The sequence below is a fragment of the Oncorhynchus mykiss genome, chromosome 13 (genome assembly GCF_013265735.2).
Source record: "Oncorhynchus mykiss isolate Arlee chromosome 13, USDA_OmykA_1.1, whole genome shotgun sequence".
In the NCBI taxonomy this organism is placed as follows: Eukaryota; Metazoa; Chordata; class Actinopteri; order Salmoniformes; family Salmonidae; genus Oncorhynchus; species Oncorhynchus mykiss.
In genome coordinates this window covers 42,724,602-42,751,141 of record NC_048577.1, presented here as the reverse complement: position 1 = coordinate 42,751,141, position 26,540 = coordinate 42,724,602, and the positions used below count along the sequence as shown (strand labels likewise).

The following is a 26,540-nucleotide window of genomic DNA, read 5'->3' as shown; positions in this document are numbered from 1 at the left end:
GACTGTTCAGAGGAGACTGTGTGAATTAGGCCTTCATGGTCGATTTGCTGCAAAGAAACCAATACTAAAGGACACAAATAATAAGACTTGCTTGGGCCAAGAAACACGACATTAGACTGGTGGAAATCTGTACTTTGGCTCTGATGACTCCAAATTGGAGATTTTTTGGTTCCAACCGACGTATCTTTGTGAGACGCAGAGCAGGTGAATGGATTGATCTCTGTATGTGTGGTTCCAACCGTGACGCATGGTGTGGGGGTGCTTTGCTGGTGACACTGTCAGTGATTTATTTAGAATTCAAGGCACACTTAACCAGCATGGCTACCACAGCGATACGCCATCCCATCTGGTTTGCACTTAGTGGGACTATCATTTGTTTTTTAACAGGACAATGACCCAACACACCTCCAGGCTGTGTAAGGGCTAATTGACCAAGAAGGAGAGTGATGGAGTGCTGCATCAGATGACCTGGCCTCCACAATCACCCGACCTCAAACCAATTGAGATAGTTTGGGATGAGTTGGACCGCAAACTGAAGGAAAAGCAGCCAAGTGCTCAGCATATGTGGGAAATCCTTCAAGCATTCCAGGTGAAGCTGGTTGAGAGAATTCCAAGAGTGTGCAAAGCTGTCAGAGGCAAAAGGTGGCTACTTTGAGAAATATAAAATACAAATCATGCATTCCAGGTGACTACCTCATGAAGCTGGTTGAGAGAATGACAAGTGTGCAAAGCTGTCATGGCAAAGGGTGGCTATATTTTGATTTGTTTAACTTTTTTTTGGTAACTACATGATTCCATATGTGTTATTTCATAGTTTTGATGTCTTCACTATTATTCTACAATGTAGAAAATAGTAAAAATAAAGAAAAACCCTGGAATGAGTAGGTGTCCAAACTTTTGACTGGTACTGTATTTATTGGACCCTGTAGACCAGGGTTTTTTATCCCGAAGTGGACCCTGGGCACGTGAGAGGTAGGTCGCGAGTTATGAGAATACATCTACAATAACACACTATTTCTTCTTAATTTGGGTCGTTAGAGGAAGGACGGTAAAATGTCTAATTTGGGTTTCAAGATAAACGTTTAAGAACCCCCACTGTAGAAAAACACTTCACTCAGGTATTCAAATATGGGTTGTTCCTATTTACATTTTTTGTAAAACTGCAGTTTGGGATTTTTTTGAGTAAAACGTTTCAAAATGATCTGTTTGTGTGTTGTCTTCAGCAAAAAGACCTCAAAGGAAGAAAATCAATGAGGAGGCTAGTGACACTGAGCAGCAACATAGCAACCCTAACAAGACAAGAAAACAGCCATGATGAAGAAAGCAGGTATATTCAGGCATAACTGATGTATATCAATGCTGAAGATAGCCAAGCCTTGCCTATGTATTCAAATAAACTATTTCTGCTCAACAGGCTCCTCCCAGAGGCTGGGCTGGAAATCTCTCTGCCTCTTGCCACCAGGGGGAAGAATTGCATGGTCCCCATATCCTTGACAACTTCACCGAGTTTCTAAATCCAGAGGTGCAACATTGAAGTCTTCCAGGAACACCTGCGAAACAGACCAGGCTGAGGTTTGAGATGAGAACAGTGAAATTAGTTGTTTATTTTCTCAATCTAAAGACACAACCTAGATTTGAGCCAATGTCTTAAGTAGTTGAACATGTTATTACTCCAACCTCGTGAAAGTGACAAACTGACAAGTTTTCATTTTTGTCCAAAAACTATCAAAAGACATCCTTTAAATTAGGCGTTCTGCACATGCGCAGTTTGGCGCGATATGACCATTAGACCAACGTAATGGTAAAACATGCCTGATCTGTGCCGCACATAATGCCCCAATTACGGGATTCTAATCCTGTCTGCTGCGGCCGGGTCCAGCTCTGCTAAGAAGCCCGTTCCTCTTTCATCTGAAATCCGCACCAAACCTCTGTCAACAGCTGTTCCCTCAATACGTCGTCAACAACAACCATAACATTCCGGGAGACACCCCAAATGACCCCCCAATTATATTATCCTCACTGTACCTTCCTGTTCATGCCAACACACTAACACACATCATACAATAACCTCCCTTCATAATAGATTTGTTTAAAATGAGAAGAACACCATCAGGTCAATAAACATCAAAATATACAGTGATTTCAGGATCCCTTAGTGTCTTATCCAAGTCACTCTGAAATCTTAAGTTAGAGAGGGTCCTGCTGACCAAGCGGGATCTCACTCTATTTGGCAACATTTCAGCAAGAGGCAGAGCTGGCAGGAGGGTGAGGGGGATGCTGTATAATTGACAATATTTCAATGGTACTCATGTCAATGGCATACAGGTTGGTGAGTGTTTTTCTGTGTGGTAGGCCTTTTGTAGTGTTAAAACACAGCCTGCAGACACCTGGGAATGGTCTATGCACGAGTGTGTGTATCTGTATTGATCCATATTGGCAGGGGTATGTGGCAATGGACCCCTATGTAGTACGTTGCTTGTATTGTCAATCTAGACTGAGGAATATGAGTACTATGTTCACGTACGCAATGAAGTGGATCAGCCAAAGGACTCAAGCCTGTCGATTTGGTACGGCACTATAGTAGAGTCCATAAAGCCCCTCCCGTCTCCACCTCCCAGTAGTACCACCGGTCGGTGTGTAGGGGGGCTCAGAACTCATCGTCGGAGCTGAGCAGCAGGGTCTTCTCGTTGTCGCGGGTGCTGAGGTTGCTGTGGCTGCGGGACACTGGCGCCCCTCCGCGCTGCTCAAGGGTGGACTGCTGTGTGTACTGCTGGTAGGCCGGGGAGAAGTTGTGGATGGCGTCCTGCACCATGTCTCCGGGGTTCATGGTCTCCTTCAGACTGCTGGAGATGCTCTTCATTGGGGCGCAGCGACCTGCCGGGAGAGGATGGAAATAAAGGGAGGATGAGGGATAATGGAAGAAAGAGTGGAACCCTACAGTGAGCAACCTGAATGCCATGAGTAAACAAAGTGGAGGATCACATAATACTACTGAACCAAACAGACAGAAACAGCCAGTGGAGCTCCTAGTGCATTGCAAGTGGAGAACTCATACACACCACAAAATAATACATTGATAAAAGCAGCACATACTGTACAACAATGGCAATACAAATGTATGACAGCACTGAGGATGCTCAAAATAAATTGTTTGTACAAAATTAAACTCTATATCTCAGAAACAGTTAATAAATAATAGAATAACAAAATATGAGCACATCACAGAAATGGAGACAACCAGAAAGTACTGTGGCAGTGAGAAGCCAAACACAGCTGAGCTAGTGGTAGACCTACCGTACTGTCCAAAAATAGGAAAGGACCCTTATAGTGCAGCACAAAGAGAGACAGATAAAGAGAGAGAGGAGGGACATAAGAAAATATAAAAGGATGAATATTGAACAGTAAAAAAAGAGAAGGGCGAGAGAACAGAACAGGAGAATAAGGAAGAGATGGAAGATAAATGAGGAGAAAAAGGGATTCAACAAAATAAAAATTGAGTAAAATACCGAGGGAGAGGAGGGAGGAGAGAGAGGGAGAATAAAAGAGAGGATGAAACATTTAGAGACAGACAGAGCAGGTCAGTGGAACAAAGTCACTGAAATAGACTTGAAGAGCAACCATGGAGAACCAGTGTCCTGAATCCTCATTGAACACAGTTCCAGAAACATAAGCAACTGCTTGTGTCATTTAGTCAGGGACACACTAATATGCTAGTGATGACTTGATTTCTTTTTACTTAAACAGTTCTCTCTCTAAACTGCATGGATAGTCCCTCCCTCTGTATCCTTACCGTAGGAGTCCAGCCTCTTGTCCATGTAGACCTTGTAGGTGAAGGCGTGGCGCAGGGCCACAGCGGCAAAGAACATCTCAATGCAGATGATAAAGTTCTGGTAGCCGGCGGCGACCGTGCCCTCCCCAACTGACACTTCGGGAGAGTTGATTTTAGGGATGGCTCCACACTTCTCCAGGATGGCCAGCAGCATACCTTATCCCCCAGAGAGAGAGGGAGAGAGAAATCGAGGAAGGAGGATCAGAGTACTGTCAAATCACATTGTGTGTATTATCTGGAAGAGAGGGTCAGCACACTTGGATGCAGCATTATCTATGATACATTGCGTGTGTGTGTCGATCGAGACATTTCCTTACCCTGCCAGAAAGAGAGGAAGATGACAGACTTGACCATGAGGAACTTGAGCATGGGGCTGTAGGGGACCAGCAGGTTGCGGGTGGCGAAGTAGAAGAGGAAGAGGGCGTAGAGAGACAGGCTGACAGAGAAGTTATAGATGATGGTCACATACAGGTACCCACTGGCCACACTGGAGAGAGAGAGAGAGGCACAGCCAGCTATCAGAACAGTGTCAACACATAGGAATGTCTTAGCACAGTCTTGTCTTAGAGATTAAGTAATATAATTCCTACTCTGAGATGCTTGACAACTACAACCCTGACATTGATGAAAACAGATTTACAGCCAGAATAGTGCAAATGTAAAAAAAACACCTGTGGGAACAAACAAATAACATTTAAACTGTTCATGCAGAAAAGTACAGACAAGTAAAGATATTATAGACAAACATGAATCCTCTGTGGCTTTTGAAACAATTAACTTTTGAGGTCAACACAGGTTAAGCAAATACTCTGATATAGTCTAGAGTAGAATGAGTGAGTGTCCCATAGCCCTACGTACTTGAAGTCTCCATCTCTGTACTTCCCAAAGGCCTGCAGGATGACTGTGATCATGGCCATCAGAGGCTTCACCACACAGAACTGTAGAGTGGCCTGAGAGAGAGAGAATATGTAGTGCTGTAACAACTCTGTGTTCATATGTAAGGGTTTCTCACAAATAATGTGTGAGAAGAAGGCTTTCACTATACCTGTTTGCAGAATCGGAGAAACCCAATGGAGTAAGTCCTTCCCCAGAGACAGCAGGTGCCGTACACACAGCTGGACCTGTAGACAGCCAAGACACAAGCATTTGGTAGTCTGTGATCTCAAGATCCAAATGGCATGAAGAGGTTCAAACCATACAATAAAGTATTGATACACATGACTATTCTGCAGTTGTGGGATGTTTGAATGACATTATTGGATTGTACATGAATTGTCTTTTTAACATTTTTATAAGAGAGGACAAAGAGTGATAATAGAGAAAGACTCACTCAATGGGCTTTCCTCTGATCTCAGCCATGATGGCGCTCTCCCCTCCAAGGTACTCATAACACAGGCTGAGGAAGTTGTAGATCACAAACGCTACAGAGTAAACACACAAAAACACATGTAAGCAGTGTCAGAGAGTTGAGAGAATATGGGGGTAGTTGCCTCTATGTAACTCCAGCAGTCTTTCGGTTAAGCTTTCATATCCAAAAATCAATCTGTCTGTCTGTGTGTATTTGGTCTGTTTGGACTCTGGGCCTCCCCTTGAGAACCCAGAAACATTTACGAGAAAGAACACTAACAAACACCGAAGTAAACATGTTCTATCTAGAGGCATTGGCCATGTTCCTCTCTACAGTATTAAGGCCTTGGTCCCTATTTCCCACGAGCAGAATGCTGATGTGCTGTGTCAGTGCATGGGCCAGTGCAGAAAGCAAAACAAGATGAGACAGTCATTGTCCCCAATGGCCTCTGGCTAAACCGCCCTCCATTCTAGCTTGGATCAACATCACTCTGTCCCCCTGTGTGCACACAAAGCTACCCTCCCCCACTGTGTGTATGTGTGTGAGACAACGGGTTTTCCAGAGATGACCAAATATTGATATCCATCCAGCTGAATGTTTAGTCCAAAACTATTCAGTTACCATCCTATTTAACAACACATGTACAGTACTGGTATAATCTAATTACGCGCCTGTTTATTTGAATCCACTCATTAGCATAAATTATTTAGCTAAGAGATTTGAATGGTTCATAGAGATTTCAATTGATTTGGAAATTAAATAAATTGTTTCAAATTAACAGAGCACAGTTGTGGGTCCCGACTCCTTGGGACAGACGGAGAGTTGAGAGAAAATCCTCTCGTCAGACTGAATCACTTCCAGTTCATCGGGGCAGAAGAGGCACTAGGACATCTGTCTCTCCTTTGACTATGAACACTGTTATTGGTGTCATTGACTGGGAAGAATGTGGTTTCAGCTGCTGTTCCAGGTGTTCAGGACATGCTAATTTGAGGGTGGTGAAGCAACTACAGGACGAATCAATCCTGAAGCTTTGCTGCTCTTTCTCCTGTTCTGTCTCTTTTCTGGCATGGGAAACTCCAGCCATAAAAGACCCCTGCCTATTCCATTTGATTTCCTTGTATATTGTATTTTCACACATAGCTGCATTGAGGTCTGAGCAGACAATAATGGGAATCCCAGTGGCATCCTTACAGTATTGACTCCTGCTATTCGAATGTTTGCAAGCATGCATGTATAAATACACAACATCTGTGTGTGAGTGTGTGTGTGTGTGTGTGTGTGAGTGAGTGAGTGAGAGTGAGTAACTTTGACAGCACTGGGGCCCTCTATATTTAGCAGTGTGGAGCCCTGGGGCCACAGCTGCTGCCCGTGCGGTGTGCTGGCAGGGAGAGACCACTGTGTGTAGCCTGGCTGAGCTGTCCGCTCCCCTGCCGTCAATCCATGCGCTCCAAGCACTCACACACATCGTACAGTACACACACACACAGCATTCTCTCACGCATCGTAGACTCAGAACTCTCTTTGACACAAGGTAGACAAAATGTGCAGCGCAAAGCACTCGTTCATGCATTGAGCACACCTTCGCACTGAGGTCCCCTTTTCCCCACAGACATAGGGTTGTACATTGTACGTACAATAGAGTTGTCAGGAATAATATGATGGCAGAGTCCGGTAAGCAAGTGGCACACCTGTCTGTATTATGTAACCACTGTAACAAAATGCTAATGCCAATTTCTGTTGATGTTACTTCTGTTGAGATACAGCTGGCTGATACAGAACAGACAGACAATTTATCTGTTCATAAGTGAGTGGTTTCTAAAACTCTTCAACGCTTCAGTCGTTTGCATACTGTTGCTAGGGAACAGGCTTCCCCTCCCCAGCAATCCCAGCAGGCCTTGGAAACAACAAGAGAACAAAGATGGCCACTCTCGTAAAGGCAGAGAGATCGCAAAGGCCATCTGTCACTAGGCACAGAACAGATTCCCATACACTCGATACTACGGACCAGGGGCTGGAACCGGTTCAGAGAACAGAACTAAAAACCGTAAAATAACTACATTTTTCTATGAACAAAATCAGAACCAGGAACGAAAGTGATCTATTCTTCTCCGGAACAGAACCATTACTTTAAAAGCATGGGGACCGGTTAATAATGTTCCGGGCATTTACATTTTTTTTTTTAAAGTCCCACAAAATAAACAAAGCGCCTATGCAAAGCCCTCCCTCTGTCAATCAGAAACTTCTTCCAGTGTCGTCCTGCTAGAGGTGTGCCGAGTAGTCGGACAAAACAAGTATTGTAACAGATATGGGCAATTTTTGGGAAACGACTTGATCAGAGTATTTTTTGTAATTATCTTCCTCATGTCAGTCAAGTGAGATGCTACATGGTCTAAATTACTTAAATGGTCAGTTTGCCTGTGTGTCAAGAAAAGGATGGGCTGTACATTGATCCTGCTACTCTGATTGGATAGAGTGAAGCTGTATTTCTTTGTGCACTTGCTTCATAATTTCACCCGATCACTTTCACTTCTCTGTTTCGGTCTGATCATTCAGACTGCTGCTGCCTCCTGTTAGCCTGCTACTATGATAAATCAAATGGCAAAGGCGTTTGGTATCAAGCTATCAATGTGCATAATATCTAACAAGAGGGTAGGGAAAAAGATTAAATGGAGTCTTATATCTCCCTCTCTAACTTTAAGCATCAGCTGTCAGAGCAGCTTACCGATCACTGTACCTGTACACAACCAATCTGTAAATAGCACACCCAACTACCTCATCCCCATATTGTTATTTATCTTGCTCTTTTGCAACCCAGTATCTCTACTTGCACATCATCATCTGCACATCTATCACTCCTGTGTTAATGCTAAATTGTAATTACTTCGCCTATATGGCCTATTTATTGCCTTACCTCCCTAATCTTCTACATTTGCAAACACTGTACATAGATTTTTCTATTGTGTTATTGACTGTACTTTTATGTGTAACTTTGTTGTTTTTGTCGCACTGCTTTGCTTTATCTTGGCCAGGTCGCAGTTGTAAATTAGAACTTGTTCTCAACTGGCCAACCTGGTTAGTTAAATAAAGGTAAAATAAAAAATGCTGACGTGCATTCTGATTGATAGCAAACTTGTCTGCCCGCTACAAATTGAAGACACACAGGCACACCGCTCCTAATCTGCAACTTATTTGGTCTATAAACGTGCAGGGAGATAAGTAGATGTTGGCAAAATACCTAAGCATATTAAAACCTCTACGTTTTTTCCGATCACTAGTATCATCCGATTCGACTATCAACTGTCAATTTATGGATACAAATATGAGTATGGCCATGTCGGCACACACATAATGCCTGCCAGCTGAAGATGTTTGCCAGTGTGCATGTAGACAATTTGCCCCTCCCCTCCAAAGCATCGCTGTAGTCTACTGAAGTTACAAGTGTGATTCAGAATTTTGTGAGAAAGATTTTTTAATTAGAGAGGAACGGATCAACTTCAATGTTAGTTAGGGATACTATAGTTATAAAATTTCACATTGGATTTATTAACTACAAAAAGGTAAGACGTGTTTTTCATTCTGGTGCCGCTCAGTAGACACAAGCTTGTTAGCTAGCTCTAAGCCAACTCTGAAGTTCAAAGAAAAAAAAAGTTCCTCCAGCCGCTCCTCCGTTGTTATAATTCTGTGGGTCTAATTCAGATAATGCATGTCATCACAAGATGCTCAGCGCTTCTAGCCAAGTCTCTAACCACCCACAGTTGCACCTTGTGTCCTACACTAGTATTTTACATCACGCATGTAAACAACTCACTGAGCTATAGCTTGCCAGTTCCATAGAAAGCTGCTCTATCCATACTGCACACTTGGTGAAGTAATTTAATGTAAAAAAAATAATTTAATCTAAAAAGTTAGATGTAAAAAATATATATATATTATTTCAGAGGTTTAAAAAGGAACAGAAAGGAACGATATAAACATGTCATCTTTTGGGGTCGAACCGGTTAAGAACTTTATTTGGCAGGTCGAAAAAGTGGAATGGAACGAAAAAAAAACAATGGTTCTATTCAGAACAAAAGGATTGTGAAATTATTTTGTTTCCAACTCCTGCTACGGGACACAAAACAAGTGCACATGCAAAAACACAATCATTGAAGAAAATGTGTTGAGTACTTGTGCATCTCCGATGGAGTAGAACGTACGTGTGTGATATTGCTTTAAAAAACACAGAACATGTAGTAGCACAGCAGAAAGGTTTCGGCCTTAACAGTGTACTGCAAACAATGGAATGCACCTGTGCTTAGCGCAAATACATTCTTCCATTGCAACATCAAACCATAGACAAGCAGGATGAGCAACAGACCACAAACCATGTCGATCACAGCTCTATTTGAATGTATAAAGAACAAAAATATAAACACAACACGCAACAATTTCAAAGATTTTACTGAGTTACAGTTCATTTAAGGAAATCAGTCAACTGAAATAAATTAGGCCCTAATCTATGACTGTTGGTTACAGATACCTTTAAAACAATGGGCCCCAGGATCTCGTCACGGTGTCTCTGTACATTCAAATTGCCATCGATAAAATGCAATTGGGTTTGTTGTCCATAGCTTATGCCTGCCCATACAATAACACCTCCTCTGCCATGGAGCACTCTGTTTACATCAGCAAACCGCTCGCCCACACACGTGGTCTGCGGTTGTGAGACCGGTTGGACGTAGTGCTAAATTCCCTAAAACAACGTAGGAGACGGCTTATGGTAGAGAAATGAACATTCAACTCTCTGGCAACGGCTGTCGTGGATATTCCTCCAGTCACCATGCCAATTGCAAGCACATTATCTCTTCTCTCTAAAACTTGTATGTACTTGTATGTATTTTATGTTTCTCAAGGCATTCTATTCAGGTAAGAGTCATACACCATTGACAGGGTGGGAAGGTTCTCACCTTCGTAGCAGTCGCGGACCGTGTCAAAGTAGACGTAGTACTCTTCGTTAGTGAAGAAGAGGAGGCTGAGCCACGAGTCAAAGGCGTAGATGGGAACGATGAAGAGGATGCGAACTATGTGCCTCTGCTCATTGGGAGAGCTGTAGTAGCGCAGGTGCATGTAGATCTGTCAAAGGGAGAAAATTAAATCAATGTGTTTTCACTAGGGCTCAGTGACTGATTTATGGTCCTGCCCACATCCTGGGGAGAGCAGTCGACATCGTGCGTGTGTGTGATGAGTGGAGCTGTGTTGTGTTTCCATTTGGATGAGCAGGCTCTGTCATCAGTACCTTTTGTCTAATTCATCCTGTCCCAGGTTCCACTTACACAAATCTACACCTATCACCTTTCCTGACCTGGGCACACACACCTTTGGTAAAATAACAAACAGTAGGGCGCTCGCACACAGAGAGCACTGTACCCAGCTTTGTTACTAGGCAACAGCCCCCGCTCTCTGATGTCACTGCAGAGCTAGGTACACCTGTTGTCAGAGCGACGGCTCATCTTTAACCCTTTGTGTGTGCAGCAACACACAATGGAGAGGAATCATTAACCTGGGCCTTTCAGTAGCTCTGAACCTACAGGAGGTTAGTGGTCTGCAGGCAACATGACTACATATTTGAAGACCTGCCACAACTACTTTATCATGGCTGAACAGCCTGAGGTGTTTCAGAGTGCATAATCAACCTGGACTTGGCAGGCGTGAGGAATCTGAAGGGATGCCTTGATATGCTTCTGCAGTTTCTATCTGCAATTTGATTTGTTCATACTGAGATTACTACTGTAGGCACTAGGCATCCATCTTATGCAGCAGTGAGACCACACTAACATATGATTTAAGAACACACAGTTGAAGCATATGTTAGATGCAGCATGCAGAAAAACATAGGAGCGTGTGTGTGTATGTATTAGAGGTCGACCGATTATGATTTTTCAACGCCGATACTGATTATTGGAAGACCAAAAAAAGCAGATACCGATTAATCGGCCGATTTAAAAATAAATGTATTTGTAATAATGACAATTACAACAATACTGAATGAACACTTATTTTAACTTAATATAATACATCAATAAAATCAATTTAGCCTCAAGTAGATAATGAAACATGTTCAATTTGGTTTAAATAACGCAAAAACAAAGTGTTGGAGAAGAACGTAAAAGTGCAATATGCGCTATGTAAGAAAGCTAACGTTTCAGTTCCTTGCTCAGAACATGAACATATGAAAGCTGGTGGTTCCTTTTAACATGAGTCTTCAATATTCCCAGGTAAGAAGTTTTAGGTTGTAGTTATTATGGGACTATTTCCCTCTATACCATTTGTATTTCATTAACCTTTGACTATTGGATGTTCTCACTTTAGTATTGCCAGTGTAACAGTATAGCTTCGGTCCCTCTCCTCGCTCCTCCCTGGGCTCAAACCAGCAACACAACAGCCACCACATCAAAGCAGCGTTACCCATGCAGAGCAAGCGAAACAACCACCCCAAGGCTCAGAGCGAATGAAGTTTGAAACGCTATTAGCGCGCGCTAACTAGCCAGCCATTTCACTTCGGTCACACCAGCCTCATCTCGGGAGTTGATAGGTTTGAAGTCATAAACAGCGCAATGCTTGACGCACAACGAAGAGCTGCTGGCAAAACGCACGAAAGTGCTGTTTAAATTAATGTTTATGCGCCTGCTTCTGCCTACTACCGCTCAGTCAGATACTTAGATACTTGTATGCTCAGTCAGATTATATGCAACACAGGACACGCTAGATAATATCTAGTAATATCATCAACCATGTGTAGTTAACTAGTGATTATGATTGATTGTTTTTTATAAGATAAGTTTAATGCTAGCTAGCAACTTACCTTGGACAGGCAGTCTCCTTGTGGAGTGCAACAAGAGAGGCAGGTCATTATTGCGTTGGACTGTAAGGTTGCAAGATTGGGTCCCCCGAGCTGACAAGGTGAAAATATGTCATTCTGCCCCTGAACGAGGCAGTTAACCCACCGTTCCTAGGCCGTCATTGAAAATAAGAATGTGTTCTTAACTGACTTGCCAAGTTAAATAAAGATTAAATAAAAGGTGTAAAAAAAATTAATAAAAATAAATTGCCGCCCAAAAATACCGATTTCCCATTGTTATGAAAACTTGAAATCGGCCCTAATTAATCGGCCATTCCTATTAATCGGTCGACCTCTAGTATGTATGTGTGAGAAAGAGTTCACTAGCCCCTTACCTGGTGGCAGGTTATTAGCAGGGCTGTCCAGACAAAGAACCCTGACACGGTCTGGGCAGTGGAGGTCATGAGGAAGTATGGTTCCTCAGGGGTCACCAGGGGGGTGTCTGGCACCCAGGAGGCATTGGAGCCCGACGGGGCCGCTGTGGTCGTGGACCCTGGGGCCATATCGGCTGGGGGGTCATTTTCCATTCGATCTGACAGGGGCATGCCACGTCTCCACAGCTCCTCCATCATCTGGAGGGAGACAACAGGGGGAAATGGTGGGTTTTTGGGTCTTCCGGATATTCACAATCACACATTAACAGAAGTAGCTAAATATGTAGAAAAGGTAGAGCTCCATTAAGGAACAGTGTGCCTCCCAAGGGACCAATACCCTAGTTTCTTTCAAGGTTATCGAACACATCACACATGGATGGTTGTCTCGGGCATACCAATAAAAACCTACTACTTTATTCAATTGAACAATTGAAGCTGAAACTAACATCCTAGTGGACAGAGAAAATCTAAATAAGATATGGAGAGGAGAGAGAAAGAGGGGAACCAGAAGGAGCTGAGTGAGGAAGAGAGAGGGGGACCAGAAGGAGCTGAGTGAGGAAGAGAAAGGGGAACCAGAACGAGCTGAGTGAGGGAGAGAAAGGGGAATCAGAAGCAACTGAGCGAGGGGAACCAGAAGGAGCTGAATGAGGGAGAGAGGGGGGAACCAGAAGGAGATGAGTGAGGGAGAGGGGAACCAGGAGGAGCTGAGTGAGGGAGAAAGAGAGAGGGGGGAACCAGAAGGAGCTGAGTGAGGAAGAGAGAGAGAGAGGAGAACCAGAAGGAACTGAGTGAGGGAGAGAGAGGGGAACCAGAAGGAACTGAGTGAGGGAGAGATAGGGGAACCAGAAGGAGCTGAGTGAGGGAGAGAGAGGGGAACCAGAAGGAGCTGAGTGAGGGAGAGAGAGAGAGAGGGGAACCAGAAGGAACTGAGTGAGGGAGAGAGAGAGGGGAACCAGAAGAAACTGAGTGAGGGAGAGAGAGAGAGGGGAACCAGAAGGAACTGAGTGAGGGAGAGAGAGAGAGGGGAACCAGAAGGAACTGAGTGAGGGAGAGAGAGAGAGAGGGGAACCAGAAGGAACTGAGTGAGGGAGAGAGAGAGAGGGGAACCAGAAGGAACTTAGTGAGGGAGAGAGAGGGGAACCAGAAGGAGCTGAGTGAGGAAGAGATAGGGGAACCAGAAGGAGCTGAGTGAGGAAGAGAGAGAGAGGGGAACCAGAAGGAACTGAGTGAGGGAGAGAGAGGGGAAACAGAAGGAGCTGAGTGAGGAAGAGATAGGGGAACCAGAAGGAGCTGAGTGAGGGAGAGAGAGGGGAACCAGAAGGAGCTGAGTGAGGGAGAGAGGGGGGAACCAGGAGGAGCTGAGCGAGGGGAACCAGAAGGATGCTGAGTGAGGGAGAGGGAGTTGGAAGTTGAGAGAGAACACAGGGACAGAGTGAATCAGTCAGACAGAGCGAATTGGTGTGACATGGGCTGAGGGCCCACTGACCCAAATTCTCCTTCTCCTCTCCTCCTGGTTTGAGAGCAGGGGCGAGCGTAGTAGAGCCACAAATACACCAAATAAATCTCTATGGAGCACACTGAAGGACAGACTGGGTATATCAGTGCCAGTGGGACATATAGCTAATGAGAGGAATTTATTGAATGACAGAAAAATTGTAAACATTTATGATGTTGGTTTGAGTCTTTTAGCTGTCAGCAGCACATGATCAATTCTCAAAGTGAGCAAGGTAACAGATTGCTCATTAGGTCTGTATTGCAGAGTAGCCAGATATCAGTTTTCTAATGGGAAACTGTAGGCTAAGTGACCATTAGAAAGATGGACAGTAGATACTCCACATCCTTGTACTCAATCTTGGCATTAGTGATACTCACTAGGTAATGTGATTGCTAGACGCATCAGTCTGGAGTCCAATGATGGCAAATAACCTAATCATTCAGAATAAAACTACTAATTTAAAAATGGGGATTCAATTAATATGCATGGCTAAATATAGGCAGGCCATGGCCATGGGTGACTCACGCTGCTGGACGAAGCCTGCTTTATGCTTTAATTTTGAGGGGACAGTTACATTTGAATGTCACACTCGTTTCCCTCAAGTTGGGTTTCTCAAGTAACTATTGGTTCGTGATAAGCATAGACTATTGACTGATGACTATTGAGGTTGAATATCAGCAATACGAAGGCCTATTCTGTATAGGCCTAGAGAATGAATGCCTATTCGGTTTATAATGTGATTTTCCCATGACACAAATGCTTAAGTATTAAAGAAAAAGGGGAAGGGTTGAGACAGTAGTAAAGAATGAAAGTATTGGTCAATATTGATGGCTTCTAAAAACAGAAAACATGTTATATTGATAAGGTATACTGCTGTTCAGTTGTAATTGAGAGCCATGTCTGGTGCATTTCGTTTGGTTCAAAGACCACATAATTCATATAGACACGACAGGGGAGACTCCATCAATCCCTGCTTGACTGAGACGGAGGGTGTATTTCATACCATATATTGTACTTTGACCTAAATCCTATCAGTCATGCAACATAGGCTTTTTGACATTGATGCCAAAATAAAACGAGATACATTTCTGCAGTTTTCCTCTCCAGATATACTAAAGGCATAACATACTAAGGAGAATATAGGGCGTTGTACTGAGAATAAATGAACAGCAACATCATTTCCATGCAAAGACTTCAATAAAAAAACATTAGCAGCTGCCCATTTTCATATGAGAAAAATAGGCAACCAAAACCTCTTTATGGATGGTTTCATTATGAAAATTGTCATTGTACAACAAAGTGAAAACAGGAGCTGAAATTACAGCTGTGTCATCAAAGCGAAAGCTACATTCGTCGTTCGTTTGGAAACAGTTTCTTTCCATCCATTCTGAACACAAAAACACAGCGCGAGCGGTGGCTTACCTGCCTCTGCTGCAGTTGTTTGATTTGTGTACACACTGCGGCTGTTTGAATCCAAGCATAAATGTATCCTAAATACGTTATTAGCTACGACAGACACACATTCATAACATAATTCAGTCAATTAAAATTTCTGCAATATAACGTCAAGTGAGCAACCAATTTAAACCATGTTTACAGTTGTATCTAGCTCGCTAGCTAACGTTAGCATAGCTAGTTAGGTAGCTGCTCGCAAACTCTTCAAAGCCTAGGCAAATAAACTTTTGTCTGTACTAATTGTCCATCTCATGTAGAAAAACTTTATTCGGTCACTATCATTTCAAAATAGCATTATCGGGGAACGCTCGTAAATTCGGCTACGTTCTTCCCCTGTATCTCTCCTAGCGATTCACTACCCTAAGATTTTACAGTAGCGAAACTCCTCCACCGTTCCTGCTTTCACGCAGGCGCAGTAGCTTCTTCTCCTTGAGCCACTTTCCCATGATGGAGCTCGTACATGCCAGCTGGTCGGTCTTGCAGTGTTGTCCAAACCCAAATTTCTAATATTTGTGTATGAAGAATTTACCAGGTAGTATGAAGTTTATTCATTCAGTAGCTTTGTTTTCATTCGAATAATATGACACATTTTATTGTAAATACATACGTCTTAATGAAATAAACGCAATTACTTAGCTCGCTCCAAAATAACTTGTCACAAAACATTTGGAAATAGTTTCCCCATTTTAAAGTTAATTTCTTTCACTTTGATATACAAATCAAGGGGCAACCAAGCTTTTTTCCATTCAATTTCAGTAATATATCCGTTCCAGAAGAATTGAACTTATTTATTAAAATCTATAAAATTAGACAATGACGAGAACAATATTTTCTTACATAATTTCACAAATGTTAACCCTGATCCTTTTAAAATTTGTATCTGCAAATGAAATGTACAAATGTTGATTATTCCTCACATCTTCACGTATTCAAGTGTAGTGACTTACTTGATTGTATGTTTAGATTGAAAAATATGTACTGAGATGTTTCTCATTACTGTATTGAGAATGTAATTTGAATTTGGAAAAAAAGCATTTCAAACCCAGTCACTCCTCCATAGTCCCCTGAAATGGTCCTCTTTTAGATACAATAACATGCAATTTCCCAAATGCAGAGTACAGCTACAGTACACAAGTGCACAGAACTGAAGTAGAATAGAGCCATTTCAACAAATTACTAAAAAAAGTGTGGACGTTTTATTTTTTATTAGGTCATAAAATATACACAAATACTGTTTGTAAATAAAGTTAAAGTGTGTTAAAGAACTGTACAAGATATCAGTACATACATAAAGTGTATACTCCCCATAACCTGACCAGCGCTATCCTTCCCCGTAGTTACATTGCCACTGTGTCACACTGGCTTGCCAAAGGGACATGTCGCAAACACAGGTCATTACCAGAATCTGTGACATCACTGTGACTGCATCCGAGTCCCAGTTATCATCAATGACATCAAGGGTGCTGGTAAATGACATCCAGGGCCCTCTTATTTTGCAATAGAAGACGCCAACCCCTGTCAGCATCCCCTTTTTCAAGAGTGCTTTTTTGTTTTAAAGGAAAAGTAGACAGCCCTATATCAGGTCCTTGGTGGAGAACATGGACAGCCTCCAGGAAAGGCTTTGAGTGGAGTGATGGGGAGAGTAGTGACAAATTCTCAACAGGCTATGAACAAACTGCTGGGAATAAAATAAACGGGACAAAAAGAGGAAAAACAAAGTGCAATACTTCAAGAGTTTCCTCATACACAAGAGAAACAAAATGGAGTTTCAAAAAAATAACAGTGAGATGGACAATCTCAAATAATGAGGCATGAGAAATGTATAGCCTGCAGTTTGTCCCTAGCAGCTCTGTGATCTTAACAGGGGACCTATGGAATTCTGAGAGTCCATGCACCAGACCTACACTTCTGACGACACACACACACACAAACCAGTTGGCGATGTAAAAGTTTCTAAAATTCCTCCCAATTTAGTACTTAATATTTTCAAAAATTCTGATCCCCAGCCACAATTTATGCATTTAACATGTATTTTTCTACATTACACCTTAAAAACAACCAATCACATTTTGGCTTTACACAGAAATAAAAATATTAAAAAGCCATTCCACTTCATGCGCACCCCCCCCCCCCCCCCCCCAGTCAAGTACAGAGTGCATCCATTCCCATCAGACCAACAAAAATAAAATAATTAAAATAAAAGTTGACGTTAAGAACAATCGTGAAAATCATAGCCATCATCATTTGTCAACTTGTTCATCGCAGTCTCTGGTCAAATACAATAGGCTTGTGATTCTCCCATGTCTTAAGAGTGTTGCAGTCTTAAAATAAGCATGGTTGCTTTGACCTTACCAACCTTCCAAATATTATGACCAAAGAACACAGATCAAAAAGGAGACCTAAGTGGGTAAAAAGGGAGGATTTAAAAAAACAAGTGTGGATGAGATGGTGAATAAATGAGAGCGGGAGAAGGGTAGAAAATGCATTTTCACCTCAATCATTGTGTGAGGTGTTGGCTTTTGGGCAACATCAGTTCCAAAGAGGGCTAAAGTAGAGAATTAGCAATTCAGTAAGAGGTAAAGTAGGGGAAAAGAACCCAACACTATTTCTACACCATTACAGCTAATAATCACTTGCTCTTTCTTTCTCATTGCTTCATCTACCACCCACCCATCTCTCTCACCATTCCTTCTCTTCAGCTGTACCTTTCCTTTTCGAATTAAAACATCAAATAAGAAACTAAAATTGCCCAAACCTCAACAGGACCCCCACCAAATGAATATGATCTATTCACAAAATATTCACAGTAAATTATACTAATGGAGTACAGCCCCTTACTATTCTATAAATGAACTGGTTAAAACATACATGGTTACATTTGTGTGTGTGTGTGGTCTTTGCAGTGTAACAGAAATGGCTAAATCCACACAAGCCCAAATTTCGAGTTGACCTTTCCTTGGAACGCGTTTGTGCCCGCAACTATATTTGGCAAAGGAGCACCTGCTTGGCTTTTTCAACCCCCAAATCAGTCTTCTACCTCTGCCAGCCGCCCAGAGAATAGTGGGGGAGGGACAAAGGTGTGTGGCAAGGGGTGCATGATCCAAGCTACCATGGGGTAAATAGGTCAGTGGAGAGGAGGGTGTTATTCACTATCTTATCCTCGTACTATTACAGGCCAGGTTTATCCCATCAAAGTTAGGGTGGAGGGGAGAAATTCCTGCAGTCCTTGACCAACTGCCATCCTTTCATCAGTTTATGATTCTCTGTCCTTTCCTCCAAGATCCACATATTTGTCCAATTAGCAAAAATTCACAAAAATAAACAAAATTGGGACAAAGGATCTCTTGAAGCCCTGCAATGGAAGATTGCGTATTTAGTCAGATGTGTAGATAGTGTTTTTTTGTTGTCATTTATCATCTGTCTGACAAACTAGGTACATTTAAGTCCTGTGTGTCAACTTAGGGAAAGAGACATCCTCACCTGTCAGGATCCAGTGAATGTGGCGCTGAAGGTTTCACTTCCCCAGGTGCTCAAATGGCATGCTGACCTGAAGAGAGAGAGAGAAGAGTGGAGAGAACAAATGACTCAGAAAATTGGAGTGCAAATGAGAGGGCGAACGAGTGCTTCAAATCTGGCACAATATAAAAATAATAAATCAACCCACTGCATGCTACATAATATAGAAGCTAAACACTAATAAGAAGTTCTCTGAAACTTTGACAAGAAATGTCATCTTGTTCTGGAAGGGTGGACCTTTTTCTAGTTGATATTCCCCCTCAAAAAGTTGGTCATAGGAGTTGGGCTCAGGTGCATGACACCTGGGTTTTAGGGTTTGTGATGACGTATGATGGGGTAGCGTTAGCGTACCTGCGATGTGGAAATTCGGGATTGGTCAAGACGGGCTGTGAGGTCAGAGGATGACACGTTTGCGGGGGCTCCCCGGTGTAGCCGCATGCTCACCTTCCGCTCACGCTCAGCGCGAGAGATAGCCCGCGGCGACGTGTTCCCTGAAAGAGGAAGAATACAAGGGAGGCCGTTTAGAAATATAACTGTTGACTTTGCAAACTGTCATTCCTGTCAATGTGTTTACAAAAGTATTTATCTATATCAAAAGCTATTTCATTGTCCCCAGCGATGAAATCGGGGAGTGGTCTGCGGCTTGGTCTCCGTTCATTCGTAAATTAGTCACACGCAATCTCTGACAGCACTGGGACGATTTTGACGAAACTTGGATGAATGTCTTGTCATAGGGATCCGGCATTTACAAAATTACACTGATTGGCAGAAGGAGGGAGCTATAGTAATTAACTGAAATGTGTTAGACACACACACTCTCTCTCTGCCCTTTTTGGATCATTTCCTAAATGTTTCTATTCCATTCAACTATAGCTCTAGTTAAAAGAGCACAGGTGTGTGCTCACCAGACTGCTGCACCCGTGATGCAGGGTTAGAGATGGCCTGCTCAGCTCCATTCCTAACTCTGTTGGCGGCTGGTGGGTTTGGCCCTGGCGGGAGACCCCGTGCAGCGGATCCCCGAGGGCCTCCTACGATACGCTCGTCCCTTTCTTCAGCTCCCCTCCTCTCACCGTCTTCTGCTGTCCTACTGGCACCCTGAGAGGAGACCACACAGGTTTCAGCAAACCCATAACTACATAGAACTACATCCAAATCTTTCAGAATCATTCTGGTTATGTGGAAACACTGAATAGTGTATACATACCACTGCTTTACAACCCTGTTTTTGGAGAGCTACCCTCCTGTAGGTTTTCGCTCCAACCCCTTGTAACTAACCGGATTCAGCTTATCAACTAGCTAATTATTAGAAATCAGGTGTGCAAGATTAGGGTTGGAGTGAAAACCTACAGGACAGTAGCTCTCCAGGAACAGGGTTGGAGAGCCCTGGTGTAGACAGACAGAATGTAGCACTTAGTTCCTGGTAAAGAATAAGAGCTTTGGTGTGGCAAACTCACAAATTTGAGCATGTTCCAGTCGAATACGTAGTCATAGGAGAAGCCTTGTCTGTGGAACAGATTCCTGAAGAGCTGACGAAGGTATGAGTAGTCTGGCTTGTCATCAAAGCGCAGCGAGCGGCAGAAATTCAGGTAGGTGGAGAACTCGGCTGCAGACAAGCAATGCCAATAAAAGGGAAGGGTGAGCAAAAACCCAGGATTGAGAGACTATGGTATATGCAAACATTTGTTACAACACAATGGGGAAGGAAAATAGTTGTCCACACAGACAGATACTAGCAGTCACTTACAGGGGTATCCTTTGCAGAGCACCTCGATGGGGGTGGACATCTTTTTCTCGCTGATGCGTTCGTACTTCTGCCCCTTTGTGGCGGCTTTGAGGCCTTGCCAGGGCAGAGAGCCCAGGTTGAAGTACATGAGGACATATCCCAGAGACTCCAGGTCGTCACGCCGAGACTGCTCTGAAGAACGGTAGACAGGTTTGAATGATTTGCTATTTAGGACATAGACAGGATTGAGTGGTATCAAAATATGTAAGCTAAGAACAAGGGGACAATAGTCACTACATCTCAACACTAGGCATGAGCATTGGAGGGTAAAATGAAATCACATTCATGAAGACATTTAGATACTTCAGCCAAACAGGAGGTGGTGATTTAAAAAGTTCCTTACCGATGCCCATGTGGGTGTTGATGGACGCGTAGCGTGCAGTGCCCGTCAGGTTCTTGTTCTCCCTGTAGGGGATGTGCTGGTGTGTGCGGGCGTCTCTGTACTTCTTGGCCAGGCCAAAGTCGATGATGTACACCAGGTTGCCCTTCTTCCCCAGCCCCATGAGGAAGTTGTCGGGCTTGACGTCGCGATGGATGAAGTTCTTGGAGTGAATGTACTCGATGCGACTGATCTGGGGAGGACAGAGGGGGATTCAGAAGAAAAGAAAAGCGAGACAACAAAGCTCTGCTGGCATAGTCTGTAAAAACCTTGAAACGTTACTGTAAGCTAACCGTAATTTGAACCCTCCAACAGCCAATGCCTTTCGGGGGCACAACATTGGTAAAAACAGCAACAATAAGTAACAGAACAAATCTGAGCAAAAGGAAGAACAATGAGGAGGACAGGAAGTAGAGAAAGGAGAGCCGAAGACCATAGAAGAGTAATACACAGCAAAGTTAAGAGAAAAGGGTGACACAGCAGCAGAAGCAAAGTTAGGACAGAAGACAGAGAGGTGAAGGGTATAGAGGACAAACAGTACAATGAAAGTTGAGGGGAAAAGATGACACCATAAGAGTTCTGTACCATCTGGTCTGCCAACAGTAGCACCGTTTTGAGGCTGAACTTGCGGGAACAGAAGTTGAAGAGGTCTTCCAGACTGGGGCCCAGGAGCTCCATCACCATGACGTTGTAGTCTCCCTCTGCCCCGCACCACTTTATCGAGGGAATCCCCACTGTCAGGCAGGCACAAATAATTAGCTTTTAGTGTACGTCTAACCATAGTTACATGCGCATACATCCTTTATGACTAATGTCATACAACAACTTCAGCAAAAGAGTGTTTCAGTGCTCAACACATTGTTTTTGGTGAACATGATACTTCTGAAATAAAATAAATGGGTACATTTGACCATTTATGATTCAGTCACTACTTACTGATCCCAATACACTCAGATGTGTCAATATGGCATTTGCTAGGAATTTACTAATGTTCCTTCTCAGTCACCCCCCCCCCCCCCCCCCAATTCTCCTCACCTCCTCCCTGCATCATCTTGTAGAACTTGCTCTCGATGTGCAGCTGTGGGTGTTTGGTCTTCACACATTCTAGCTTAATGGCCACCTCCTCGCCCGTGGCAATGTTGGCACCTGAGGAAGTGCGTGCACACACACACACACACACATTAGGGCTAGACTCAGGAACAACTTGGGAACCGTGAACATGGAAAGAAACTCCAGTTGAACACAGAGGGAATGGAAAGTCTAAGGCTAAGGGGAGGAAAAAATACAATATGGGGACTAGGCCAGTAGACAGAGGCAAATGGAGAAAAGGACAAGGAAGAAGAGAAATGCCAACAGAGGGAGATGGAGCACTTCCACTTACCAAGGTAAATGTCTCCAAAGGACCCACTCCCTATTTTCCGTCCCAGTCGGTACTTGTTCCCCACTCTCAGATCCATGGTGTTGACAGTTCACTATAGACACAGAACAAACAGACGAGAAGAGGCCAAGATGTTACGAGGCAATCCTGACCACACAGTCTTATATTTTACACTTGGCATAGGCTAATTTAAAACAAATGATACAAATACAACATAATCCACTAGACCTCGAATCGAAGGCATACTGACTAGTGGAACATTACTTCCCCAATCAGCGGTAGGCCATCTTACAATCACTTTGCACATTCCAACACAGGATGACCATTAACTGCAAACACCTAAATGAAGTGTGTAGCTTGAGCGGGTTGATTAGCAGACAGATGTCTGGATTCCAGCGATAGGCTACATGATTACATTTGTAGGGCTGCTGAGGAGGTGGTACAGAGAAAGTGGGAAATACAGTGGGAAATTTGGAAGATGAGGCCTGAAAGAGAGACAAGAGAAAGAGCAACAACATATCTCCCTGGAAGGGCCCGGGAGAGCTCCCCAGAGTCAGCTGGGGCCTGGATAGTAGAAATTGTCAGACACGAGGGAGGTAAGGAAGCGAGTCTTCTGAGCCAAACTGCACGTGACACTGGAGCAGGATCATCATTTATTTAGCACCCTCAACCACATTCTGCAGCCACTGCAAAGGCGCTGCTGCGTGGACTGTATGCGTGTCAAAGCCCAGAAACGACTTGGACCTGGAGAAGGATATATGAGGCATAATTTATAGAGTGCCACACCAATTTAGGTGGCCTAAGAAAAGCTTATTCTATCTCTCAGTTGACAATGTAGTACATACAGATGGGAAGCATGATTCAGTCAGTTCTCATTACTAAACTACTATAGAGCTTTTCATTGTGTGTATGACCTTGTCATGTTTTTCCTATGATTAGGCCTAGGCCATCCTACAACACTGACCACATTATACCTCACCATGATTACGGGTCTACTTCCTCGCAACATAATACTTTGGAAATGGAAGTAGCTCACGCCAGAGCAGAACGAGGAAGAACGAGAAGAAGCATTCTCAGTCAACCTCAGTTTTGTGGGCAATGGACATACCAATTCGGGAATGGAAAAAAGTCATCAATTGCGCAGGACTAGTTGTGCATATTTAAACTACCAAGGGGAACCAAATACCTTTCCTGAAATTATTTTTAAAAAATGGGCATGAGGTTCTCTCCATTGCCTGTGGTGTTGTCAGAAGAGGCATCAGCTGACAGAAATACAGATGTGATGGTAGTAGATGGATTAGGGTTCATAAAGGGTTAGGTTTCATTACAACATGAGGGTTTTAACTGTAGAGACCCAGCTCAGGCCTAACATTAATCAGGGCCTATGTATTAAACACCATAGATGAATTGCTTTGTCAGAAATAGTGACATTGCTTTATATCACACATTGCTCCCCCGGGCATGACATTCAGCTATGGAATACTGTCAACTATAGTTTGTCACAGTGCAGAAAATCGCAATGGTCTACCGCTGGTTATTCAGTTTGTAACATGGGACTTGTGATAATTATTTTAGCAGTTGATTAATTCTACTGGGTCATGTGAGAGGTTTTATCAACAGATCACAGTTCAGAGCCAGGCTTTATATTTTTGGTAGGAAACGATCAGGACCTGGTAACTACAGTGTAAACCATACACTCCGGCACCATGTATTGCAATATTCAACCATTACCACTACTCCCATGAAACACTACATACAGTATTTATTGACTTGAATCATTTCATCAGTGTGGGCCTGTAACCTACATAGAATTACAATGCGTTCTCTTTAAGAGGAATTCTGTCTTAACAAAAAGCTAGGAGGATTTCACAACCACATGAAAAGAGGCTGTCTTTTTTCAGAAACAATACAACTAGGTCTACATAATGCCAGTCTATTTCACCTAGTGTTAATGTATTAACTAGGTACGGCAACGTTAAATTTAACATTTGCATGGACAAAATCCTTTTACGGATTTGAGTATCATCAACCCAACTAAACATCTTCTTACGTCACCTTTTAGAAAGCTGTCGCTGCGTTGGTAACAATCAAAAGGGAAGCACCTCAACTAGGTTGAATAGTTGTGACACGATCACTCAAGTCGAACTGGTTACAATAATAATAATAATAACAACAACATCTACCGTACACTTCAAACAAAAGGTTGCTACTGTGACAATACCAACTGACCGTATACAGCAGTGGTTGTGCCTAGCTAGTAAGTAGCCTGAGAATACGCTTGCGCTTCAACCATGTACCAGGCATTCACACCATTTTAAATGCCTTCAAGCTTCACAAATAGTTGACAGTGTATACGATCATGTAACATTTTGACTTTATTCTAGCCGCACCCTTACACCGGGGTACCTACCCTATGTTCTCCAGTGCTAGCCATCTATTCGCCCCTCCCCCTCTGAATACAAGACTCCGGTTCGGTCGAATCAAGTTCCCTTTCCCCCCTGGTATCGTCGGTTCCCCAGTACACTACTCACACGATATTAGGTTTATTCGAGAGGTGGTTCAGTGGCGGTGCTGATCCGAAAGATGTCAGTCAGACTGGGCCCCGGGCAGCGAAGGATGGGAACGGATTCTGGTGGCTCTCATACCCCAATTTTCCTTTTGCATCGGTTGTACTCCCTGTTGATAGTCCCCGTGAAGCTTCAATACGAATGGCCGTCTCTATCAGAGTTCTGTCTCCCCCTCTCGTTATTTGCAACGCACCATTGACAACATCTATGATGTCAGAAGCACCCGGATTGCCTTAAAGAAATAGAACAGCTACAACTGTAGACATTCTTAAATGTTACACATTTGAGGAATAGGCAGCCTCAGAAAATAAATGCAACTGAATTAGTGGAAATAGGCTGCATTTACACAGACAGCCCAATTCTGATATTTTTTCTCTCACTTATTGGTCTTTTGACCAATCAGATCAGCACTGAAAAGAGCTGATATGAAAAGATTAGTGTAAAGAAGATCAGAATTGGGCTGCTTGTGTAAACACGACCATAGAGAGTTGGCTTTTGTTCAGTTATTCAGAGAATAGGTATTTGCAGGATGATTAGATTCTTATGAACATTGTTCTGAAGGATAATAGAGTGAAGACAAGAGCCATCAAAACAAATAGCAATGGTTCTGGTTTAGAGATAGTGAAGATTCCATCCAGACATTAGTCCTCATGCACATTACCAAAGGGTTTTGCACCCTGGAGTTTGGACACAAGCAGCAGAAGTGAAAGAACAGCGGAGGTCCCCATAAAGTACCTCTGGACCCTGATGGTTTTGCACAGTGATGGGAAACTGGCAGGCCTCCCTTTTTGTGGAACCCAGTTGGGGTCTCAACTTGATGTTGAAAGTCAGAATAGGAGAACACACTGGGTGCAATTTCCAAATTTGGTTGTGCATCAACAGTTTTTTTTCTTGTTATAGGGTGGCAGGGTAGCCTAGTGGTGAACTAGCAACCGGAAGGTTGCAAGTTCAAACCCCAGAGCTGACAAGTTACAAATCTGTCGTTCTGCCCCTGAACGAGGCAGTTGACCCACTGTTCCTAGGCCATCATTGAAAATAAGAATTTGTTCTTAGCTGACTTCTCTAGTTAAAAAATAAATAAAATAATCACTAGTCACTCAATTAGGCCAATTAATCAGCTAAACATTTTTAGATTGGTAAATTAGTCTAGCCAGCCATCTAAACTTCTAGTAATCATGGTCAAATTACCAACCAGGGGTTCCCCATTGATTTTGTTAATCACACTCACTCATACTCAACTACAAACATTTCTCTCCACCCTATGGCAAAATTAGTAGAATTGCAGGAAATGCTATGAAATTGCTAAATCTTCTCCCCGCCCCATTGCAAAATGTTTTGTTCGCAAGGTGGGGTGCCCAACAAATTCCCCAATTGGCTAGGGCTGGCTCCGACTGCACATGTGGTTATGGATATCGGTATTCAGACCCGCAAGCCACTGCAGCCACGCGTTCAGATTTTTTTGTGGCCCCCACACCCATCAAAGTGGTCCATCTGTTTTTTCACATAAAGGCTTTAATACTCAATACTGTCATACTAATT

General features: G+C 43.2%; 2 protein-coding genes across 8 annotated transcripts; both read right to left on the bottom strand.

The window, feature by feature from the left end:
* Positions 1-792: 792 nt before the first annotated feature.
* On the bottom strand, positions 793-15,829 carry LOC110486431 (transmembrane protein 184B). Of its 3 annotated transcripts, XR_005035736.1 has the most exons (11): positions 15,346-15,829; positions 12,390-12,626; positions 10,124-10,289; positions 5,160-5,250; positions 4,875-4,950; positions 4,688-4,779; positions 4,147-4,316; positions 3,791-3,985; positions 3,295-3,321; positions 2,525-2,874; positions 793-1,550 (listed from the first exon to the last, which is right to left on the bottom strand). XR_005035736.1 is itself a non-coding variant. In XM_021558031.2 (10 exons), the coding sequence occupies exons 2-10, from the start codon at positions 12,624-12,626 to the stop codon at positions 2,648-2,650; spliced, it is 1,281 nt and encodes a 426-aa protein (XP_021413706.1). In that variant the 5' UTR covers positions 15,346-15,829; the 3' UTR covers positions 1,585-2,647. The 3 variants fall into 3 exon arrangements, 2 of the variants coding, with proteins under 2 accessions (XP_021413706.1, XP_021413707.1); XM_021558031.2 differs by lacking the exon at positions 793-1,550 and having other exon boundaries at positions 1,585-2,874; XM_021558032.2 differs by lacking the exons at positions 793-1,550; positions 3,295-3,321 and having other exon boundaries at positions 1,585-2,874; positions 15,346-15,822.
* A 731-nt stretch (positions 15,830-16,560) lies between these two features.
* Positions 16,561-25,888, bottom strand: LOC110486430 (casein kinase I). Of its 5 annotated transcripts, XM_036942458.1 has the most exons (12): positions 25,737-25,888; positions 24,966-25,233; positions 22,438-22,528; positions 22,092-22,202; positions 21,642-21,790; positions 21,021-21,249; positions 20,639-20,809; positions 20,349-20,497; positions 19,800-19,989; positions 19,246-19,385; positions 18,859-18,925; positions 16,561-18,730 (listed from the first exon to the last, which is right to left on the bottom strand). In XM_036942458.1, exons 3-11 carry the CDS (start codon positions 22,511-22,513, stop codon positions 18,893-18,895), a joined length of 1,248 nt encoding a protein of 415 aa, XP_036798353.1. In that variant the 5' UTR covers positions 22,514-22,528; positions 24,966-25,233; positions 25,737-25,888; the 3' UTR covers positions 16,561-18,730; positions 18,859-18,892. The 5 variants fall into 5 exon arrangements, with proteins under 5 accessions (XP_036798353.1, XP_036798354.1, XP_021413704.2 ...); XM_036942459.1 differs by lacking the exon at positions 24,966-25,233 and having other exon boundaries at positions 25,737-25,886; XM_021558029.2 differs by lacking the exon at positions 25,737-25,888 and having other exon boundaries at positions 24,966-25,337.
* Positions 25,889-26,540: the final 652 nt, after the last annotated feature.